The sequence below is a fragment of the Notothenia coriiceps genome, unplaced genomic scaffold (assembly GCF_000735185.1).
Source record: "Notothenia coriiceps isolate Sejong01 unplaced genomic scaffold, NC01 NC01_scaffold00013886, whole genome shotgun sequence".
Lineage (NCBI taxonomy): Eukaryota > Metazoa > Chordata > Actinopteri > Perciformes > Nototheniidae > Notothenia > Notothenia coriiceps.
In genome coordinates this window covers 9573-18287 of record NW_011346587.1, presented here as the reverse complement: position 1 = coordinate 18287, position 8715 = coordinate 9573, and the positions used below count along the sequence as shown (strand labels likewise).

The 8715-nt window shown below is 44.8% G+C and overlaps 1 protein-coding gene across 2 annotated transcripts in view; it reads left to right on the top strand.

The window, feature by feature from the left end:
- The window catches only part of tmem260 (transmembrane protein 260), a 24104-nt gene extending 15565 nt beyond the window's left edge, over nucleotides 1–8539 (top strand). Inside the window, exons 8-17 of one of the 2 annotated variants that reach the window (XM_010774336.1) lie at nucleotides 647–733; nucleotides 2042–2150; nucleotides 2434–2606; nucleotides 3545–3716; nucleotides 4324–4463; nucleotides 5062–5238; nucleotides 6342–6395; nucleotides 6668–6752; nucleotides 6896–7168; nucleotides 7254–8539. In XM_010774336.1, the coding sequence (XP_010772638.1) occupies nucleotides 647–733; nucleotides 2042–2150; nucleotides 2434–2606; nucleotides 3545–3716; nucleotides 4324–4463; nucleotides 5062–5238; nucleotides 6342–6395; nucleotides 6668–6752; nucleotides 6896–7156 (1258 nt within the window). In that variant the 3' untranslated portion in view covers nucleotides 7157–7168; nucleotides 7254–8539. Of the gene's footprint in view, nucleotides 1–646; nucleotides 734–2041; nucleotides 2151–2433; nucleotides 2607–3544; nucleotides 3717–4323; nucleotides 4464–5061; nucleotides 5239–6341; nucleotides 6396–6667; nucleotides 6753–6895 lie in introns of both variants that reach the window. The other variant, XM_010774335.1, reaches the window with a different exon arrangement.
- Nucleotides 8540–8715: the final 176 nt, after the last annotated feature.

Here is an 8715-nt window from a genome sequence, read left to right as displayed (position 1 = left end):
CCCCGCCAACACCACCACCACCATCGCAGTCATCCCACTCCTGGTATCTTTCTCCAGCTGACGGGATGGGGGGTGCATGTGAGTCTTAAGACCCCCCACTACCAGCCCCCCCTCTGCCAGGCACCCACCCCTTCCCATCACCCCTGCTGCTTGATGGACAAGCACACCTTCAAGATGGGGAAGAGAGGCGAACATGACAGGCATGTCACACTGGAGACGTAAACCCGCTGGAGAAGCTCACACACACACACACACACACACACACACACACACACACACACACACACACACGTGCTCATGAGCACGTTCACACATAGTGTACATTGGGAGATATAGAGACTCAATAAGCTGTCAAATAGAGATGGGTATTAAGGAAGAGGCAGGAAACTATCTCTCTGCTCTGAGCAAGCGCTCTGTGACTGACAGGCACTGTGAGGAGAGGATGGGGCAGCGGGGGGGGGATGACACAGTCATTCGTATCTGTCAATCCGATTGAAAGGAGGAGCGCACAGTCCAAGGAGTTTGTTTTGATAGAGGATTGAGAGCGTTTAATAATTGGTGTCCTTGAGTTCAGTAGTAGGGGGAGTTATTGAGCTCGTCTTTGGTGTCCATCATATATATGATCTGTGTGTTTGTGTGTGTGCAGGGCCCAGTTGGACCACTGCTTGAAAGACCTTTCACTTCCTGTTCTGGCGCTAGCTGGAATAGGCCTTCTCCTCTCCTCATGGGACAGGTAGGATGAGCATAAAGAACACCAAACTCTGTCACACACATCTCAACAGCTGCTTCAACCAAACATCTAATCCCCTGGAGTAAGAGACGGGGAACAAAAACCACTGACAAAATACTGATCTTAGAAAAAGAGAACACAAAAAAACACTGAGGCACCTCACTGTCAAGCTGTCGCGACGCTCCACATTCAAATCAAGGGAGCTTGTGTGAAAGTAAATCGCTGCTTGTATATCTCTGTATGTGATCCAGTCATCATTACAGCAGTGCCTTTTCTGGGGTCTGTGGGGTGGAGCTGATAAAGCCTAGTGAAGCCCTGAGGCGCTGTAGATCATCGCTCCCCCCCCCCCGCTTCCCCCTCTCCTGGGGTGCCCTTTGATAAACTTGGCTGTATACTCACACTGATGAAAAAAAGCAAGGTCATTTCATAGGATGCCAAATGGAAGCCATGCCAATGCTAATTTACCCAATGTTGTTACATGGAGTCAACTGTACGAGAACATTGTCTTAATAGAAAATAACTGAATTTACTTTATCTTTTTACAAAAACAGAATATTAACAATATTTATTTGTGGCCATCAGTTACATTTGGGCAAGAAAAGTAGAGCTTAAACGTGTCCGTCCAGGCTCAAAGGATGGTTTGTTAATGCCACAATGGCAATGTTTTTTCTTTTTAGTCCATTTTACAGCTGTACTCTAATGAGTTTGTGATTCAGCGGTTGGCAGCAGCTCATTATGACTCAGTCTGCATTAGAGAATCAATCATACACCTCTACGCTGGCTGGTGTATACATTTGCTCCTGGGCTTGTGATCTCCATGCCTACATTAATGTTTTCATGGACTTACGGCCCGTCCACACAGCGGCGTGCGTTGTCGCTTGCCAGCGGACAGGTCTGAAGCTAGACCAACAACCAACCACCTGAATCTCCCGCCCCGGACACACAAGCAGTGGTTTGATTGGCTAGAGCTTGTACTGGCATATGATTCGATTGGCTGGCGCTTCCGTCGAAGCTTCAAAAGTTGAACATTGCTCAACTTTTGCAGCGAGCACCGCAAGAAAAGCTACGCTTTGCTCCCACAATGCAGTTCGGCGATGGGTGACGTCACCCCATTCAAAGTGAATGGGCAGAAGCGTTAAAGCTTCAACGCACGCCGCTGTGTGGACGGGCCGTTACTCAATTATATATTTTTTACATTCGACTAAATATTTGTAAATGCCAGTCCATGAGAATATTGCCCAATATTAATGAAATGAAAATGAATATATGAACAATATTTCTAAACTGAATAACTGGCCTTCCCTTTCCCAGGACGTGTCGCTCTGTGTCCTGGCTGTTCACTGCCATGATGGTTGTCTACTCACTGTTTTTTGCCTGGAGAGCAAACCTGGACATCAGCAGACCCCTCCTGCTTGGAGTGGTGAGCTATGAGACTTTAACTCAGTTTGACATCTTCTGTCTGATTCCACAGTTTTCTCATTTACATACAGTGGTTGAAAAGCACACTAATGCATTTGAGTTGCAATTCCAACTCATTTTTGAGAAATGTCTAAACAGCAGGCAGTACTAGATCTTGAAATAGGAGCACCGTAATAGCAGAATATGTTGATGCTGATCCCGATCCAGTAGTAAACCCTGGACTAGACTAAAAACTAAAGAAGACTACAGGAAACAGTTTTCTTATGTTCGCTCTCTGCTTGCAGGTTGAGCGTTTCTGGCTTCAGAGCGACGCTGCAGTGTGTGTGCTGGCAGGCCTCGGCTTGAGCAGGACACACACCGAGCTGGAGAGGAGGCTGGGCCGGGGGGGGTTGTGGAAGACCACAGGCTGGGTCTTCACCATGGCTCTGCTGGCACATATGGTGCACACCAATCACAAGTGAGTATTGTTAGTGGAACAAATTCCTGTTTGGGTGTGAAAAAAACATACATTTGTAGTCCATTAACATCAGAACATTGTTAGAGTGTAGAGATTAGAAACACAAGTTCAATTAAAAGCAGAGCATTCATACACTTACAAAGACAATTATACAAATCTATTTCTACATTACACTCAAAATGGTCACACATTGTAGCTGCATTGTTATGAACTTCTATAGGCTGTTTTTGATTTCAACCTCTATTAGTTTTTCAAACTGCTCTTGTTTTGGAGTTTGAATTTATAAGTATAATAGGTTTTACTTTACAGCATCCCTATTGTAGTAACTTCACTAGAGCCAAATGTTTCCTAAAATAAATACTTCTGCTATAAAGTTAAAGTGGAATAAAAACTCCTTCTAAAATCCCCATGCATAAGTTTCCCCTGAGTCAACCTGATTTGTTTCTCCTCTGCGCTTCATACCGCAGGTCTGAACTCCACATGTCAGGTTTTTCCCTGCTCACCCCATGGTAGGGGCTAAAGAGAGGCACGGTTAGCACATAGATTCCACTCACAGAGCTCAGTCTGAGATGTTAGCTGTCCGAGGAGGCAGATTACACCAGCGTAGTGCTGGGAGTGCCAGACAGCCATCACTGAGCGGCTTTGATCAAGAGGGGAGCATGGCCTGTGCTGTCAGACCCATCACACCTGTCTCCCCACGATTAGATAGGCAGCCGGAGCGTTCTGCAGAGTGGAAGGGGCGGGGGCACTGACAACTTCCCCTCAGAGCACCTTGAAAGCTAACCTACCAACACTCACGTACGCACATTTGTACAGATCCCTCACAATTCTAAGCTGGGGTAAAGATGTACTCAAGCCTCTTTTTAAGTTCCAGTAAACACAACTTGTGTTTTGATTATACTTTACAGTGTGATTGTGTATGTGCTGATAATCCTCAGGGAGTGCGATCAGAGCAGAAACAGCGTGGTGGAGAGGTTCGGCAGGGAGCTTCTGGCCTCCATCCCAAACAACGCAATCATCCTGACCAGAGGGGATCTGCCCGGAAACTCCCTGCGCTACTTACACTACTGCCAAGGCGTGCGGCCCGACGCACGTCTGGTCGACCAGGAGGTCAGAGCTTTCATTTCTCCACTGTTTTGTCTTTGCTGAGCAGTTCTCATTTAAGTTTTAATGTTATATACGTCAAGTAAGAATTTAGTATCATCAAGAACAGCTTTATTTTAAAACCAAAATCCAATGAATTTTAAAAGTTCCCTTTAAACACAGTTAAGTTCAAGAAGAATTACACATGTATGTGTTAAAATAGCAATATATAATAAAACATAGTTTCATTGCGTGTATTGTTTTGAAAAGGAAAGTTCCTGCATTTCTTTTAATTAATGGAAACATTGCTTTAGTTTCTTTTGATTGTCAATTAAGAAGGATTCAATTGAATTGATCTTTTTCTCCCGTCTATAAGATATTTTTGACACTGATATTTGCCGGATACAATTTATATCTCTTTAAAATCATAATTTTCTGGATGGATCGATTGAATATAGACGTTATGTAAAAAAAAGTTATTTGAGATTTAGTCTCTTCTGTGAAAAAAGAAAAACCCCAGAACCACAAATAAAAGCCACTAAGATTGTGTTTAAAGCCTTTCATTAGTAAATTGATCACATCACATGGATTCAAAGACTTGAACTGAGTTGGTGGTTCTCTATCTTCTTTTCAGATGATGACGTACTCTTGGTATGTGGCCAAGCTGGCGCAGCACCACCCTGGGGTGAACTTTCCTGGTCGCTGGTGGGACCCGCTCCACCCTGTGGGGAAAGACACCTTCAGTCTGGAAGAGTTTCTGTCCTACAACATACAGTGAGTCACCGAGACGCAGTGAGAGCGCCTGGAGAGAATGAAAGGGTGGTCTGAACGGTTGAATAGAAGAGTGTAAAATTAAGAGAGAGTGAATTGGGATGGCAACAATGGTCCAAATGAACAAGTGTGTGATCAAATGAGGCAGAGATCATGGTCCACACAGCTGTGAGTGCAGAGAGGAGATAAGCCCGTACAGCTGTTCAGGCCATAAAAGGAGTTTGATGAACTACAGAAGTCGTCTAATCTTTTTGATTTGGTTAAACTGTCTCTGGCGGACTCATCACTGCTTCCTGCTCCCATCACTCCAAGAGGAATTGAGAACCAGGAACTGGCTGGAGACCTGTTAATACCAAGCCCACCAGGGGGCAGTGTTTGCCAGGCCAACATGCGTCTCTCAGTGGGGCAACACTGACCTGTGGGATTAACCCTGCGGGCCTGACCATTTTGTTGCAGGACTGGAGGGGAGCTAGATAGTGAACAAAGGTCTATATGATGTTTCTGTGTCTCATCTTCATTAGTTACCTGGTTAAAGGGGGGTGTTTGTATGGATGATAGTTGAGGATGTTTCTGAGGTCTCTTCCTGTTTGTTTTTCTGCAGTAGGCATGTGGTTGCCTGCATTGGGCTGCCTGATGGAGACCACAGCTGGGAGCATAGCTTCTCTCGTTGGCCCCTGGGTGTGTGTGACTACCTGGTGCCGGTTCAGAGGCACTTCCACCCTGAAAGGTGGGCCAACAGCACGCGCAACATCTACAACTGGAGTGAACCACACAACAGGTACATACACTCATACACAGACTCATTAAGGTCTGCCCACAGGTATGTGTTTAACCCCTAAACATACCCTTTTCCTTTTCCCTCCTCTTAAGTAGCTTTATTTGACCTATTCCACACTGTTTGAAAATAATATAGATTAAATCAACTTGTCAGATCTTTGAATTCTAATAACACAAAAAGCATTGCTTTTTTTTCTTTATTGCAGCACCAAATGGAAATTGAAATCTTATACATATTGTTCTAAAGTTCAGTTGGGCATATTTTGTTATCCTTTGGGACTAGAATTTAAAATAAAGTCCCGGGGTTTGAACCTGGTTTAGCTCCACAGTGAGTTCCCAAAGGCTGAATTCAGCTGGTTTTAAGAGGTTCAAATAGCAGGATGTTGTACTTAAATTGCGTATTGTTCCAAACAACGAGTGAGTCCTCACCACGTTATTTCATTTCCAACATCTCGTCGTCTCCCGTCTCTCTGTGGTCTTCTCACTCACTCTTCCTTAGACTCCACAGAGCTTCCCTCAGTGAGGTTGTCCTCTGTTCTCCATGCTGTGATCCAGCCTTTTGTGTATTCAACCAGAGAAAGACATTAGGCCTTCAGCAATCTGAAATGAGGCTGAAGATGAAAAATAATGAGTTTCTTATTGCACTTTGTCAATAACTGTGTCAAAAGTGGAATTAGTCAAAGCTCCATATTCTGTTGCTGTAGCCAGCAGCCCTTCATTCACTCAGATATCCACGACTGAATACTGTGACATTATTTCCCGCACCCTCTCGACAAGCGTGTCCACCGATGCCCGCAAGCCAAATATTAGTTTAGAAACCCTGCTAAAATATTCTTTTGAAGAAGAGGTCAAGTGTTTACAGTCAACAAAGTGAAGAAAGGGAGATGTGGTTTTACTCCATGTCTAATGTGCTAGCTGGTATTGTTGTGCAGTCATTTAATGTTTATGCAGCAAACATTGATGTTTAGTGTATCAAAACCTGCACAGTCGAGGGGAACAATATATTCACATACATAATCATTTAAAGTTAGTGGAACTGTGCACAAGCCAACGCCTCAAGCTGTTTACATAAAGATTTTTTGAATTTGTTTTATCTGTAAACAGTTTCCATCCTGCGTCCTGGGAGCATGTCGCTAATGAAGAGATGTGGCAAGCCAGGTACAGTGCAGTTTCTTTTTAAATACGTTAGTTTTTCTCCTTGGAGAGGTTGTATACTTTAGTGTTCTGAGAAAAAAGCTGCGTCACGATGCATACTAGCTCTCTAGAACATCTCCATAAACCAGTCTTGTGTGGTAGAGCATCTACATGTACATTCTATTTGGTGGCAGCATCTACATAAATCACTCCATTGGAGTGGTGTGTCTGTGAGTGTGGATCTGCATGGCTCATCCATCCAGCACTTAGCCCTGAGCCTGCGTGCTTTGTTTCAGGATGAAGACGGCTTTCTTTCTGTTTGACCTGGCAGAAGGGATGCAGGGAGAGGGGAAAGCTCGCCTCTATGAGCTGTCTTACACTGTGAGTCTGACCTCAACAAACATGCAACAATTCTCTCATTTACCATAATGGGGCAGATTTAAGTGCTGCACAAGAAAAAGCTTTTTAACATCTGCTTCTGTGTGTGTCTCTGTGTGTATATGTATGTGTGTTTTGCTGTGCAGCTGTATAAGGCGATTGTGGAGGCCCACTCAGACTACCCTCCAAACTGGGACAAGAACTTGGCACTGGCCTGCGAGAGACTGCTCCGCTCAGGTCACCAGGGATACAGTCCAGACAGCCTGCTGACCTTAGGCGCCCAGCACTTTAGTCTCTACTTAGAGAAGGAACCCACAGATCCCCAGACCTCAGCCATACGCTCGGCCATTACTAGTTTACTTAAAGAAAGAGACGAGCTTCGCCAGAGCCGCAGGCAAACTCCATAACGAGATCCAGAGACCTACACGGAGCTGGAACAATGAGAGTGTGCCGCGAGCCCAGCCGAAGTGCAAGGTACTGGGGACGGAGTCTGAGCCATTGTGCCTCTTCTCCTGGTTTGAAGATGGTGCTGTGGAAGGATAAAATGTTGGCTTAAAAGACTGGGCCCTATTGGAGTTGCGAGTCAGAAGTTGCTTACGCAGGACTATTGGACGTAGTTATCAAGCAGCACAATGGACGGAGAACTACAACTCGGCAATGCTTCATTTGAAGAACGTTTGCATTTGAGCCTGCTTTCAAGAAGCCTTAACTGACCCCAATCAAACTGTGCGTGCTCCCCTTAAAATCACCCGTTCGATTGCTTTATCGTTACATCTCTCACAGCTTTTTAACGTGCTGATTATATTGCCTCAGCTCTACTTCTCTTTTTCTCACATTAGGATGGTAAGGCTGAGATTGAGGGAAAACCAATTTGGGGGCAGAAATGGGGGATTAGAGTGGCTGTTTAATCTAGGACAGACTTGTGCTGTGCCACACAGTCCCCACTTCGCATGACTGGCACTACCCACCCACCCAACCCTCTATCCGCCCATCAGTCTATCTTAGATGGTCTTTTAAATGTTCAAAACTAATGGATTCGATGAGTGCTTTTTCCCCTCTCTTCCTTCCTAACAGGAGGGATGTAATCCCTCATGGATTTAAATGAAATGTAAAATGTCACGATGCCAGGGACCCTTTTAGAGGTGCGTTTCTGTGTGCATGCTTGTTTGCATGTCGTCGTGTGTGTGAACATGCTTAAATCTCCACCCAAGCCTTTCCCCTGCCGGGTCAATAAACAGATCGGCACATTCAAAAGGAAAGTACTTTGATCATCCTGCAAGCACAAAGTCATGCAAACTCCAGGGACACACAAAAACACGCATGACCATCAGCCCCACAGTGTACCAGAACATTAGCCCTGTGAGGGTTGCTTGAGAGACATCGTAGCGTTCAACAGCAAGAGGACCAGAAACTCAGCTACACACTGTTTCCCTAAATGCTGTTGCCAAGGTTAATGAACATTGTTTCACAGCAGTCAAACCTTTTCTATAAGGTTAATAAACACTACTGGATGAGCCTGCTCTTTGAGACACCACTAGAAAGCGAAGGACAGTAGAGCATGTGTGGTTTTCTCAGAAAGTCTGAACAGGCCTGGTTAGCCGCTGTCAGCTGGTCGGATGATGAGATTCGACCTGCTGTAGCACAGATGGTTTGGTTACCCATAAAAAGGGAAAATTGTCCCTCTGCTTTCTAAATATTCAAGTATTTTAATAAAGATTCCGATTTTTATACATTTTGGAGCATTTTTCCCACGTTAGAACTTTTAATGTTGATAATATATCCTCAAACATTTTTTATTACATTCATACTGTTATTTTTACTTTACTTTCTTCCCATCCTCTCCTCCCTCATCCCTCTCTTGTCTTCCACCCTCTCATCCCCTCTCACCCTGTCTTTCCCTAACCCCTCTGTTCCTCCCCTCTCCCCTGTCTCTGAGAGTCAGTTGCCCACCCTAAATCAGCAAGCT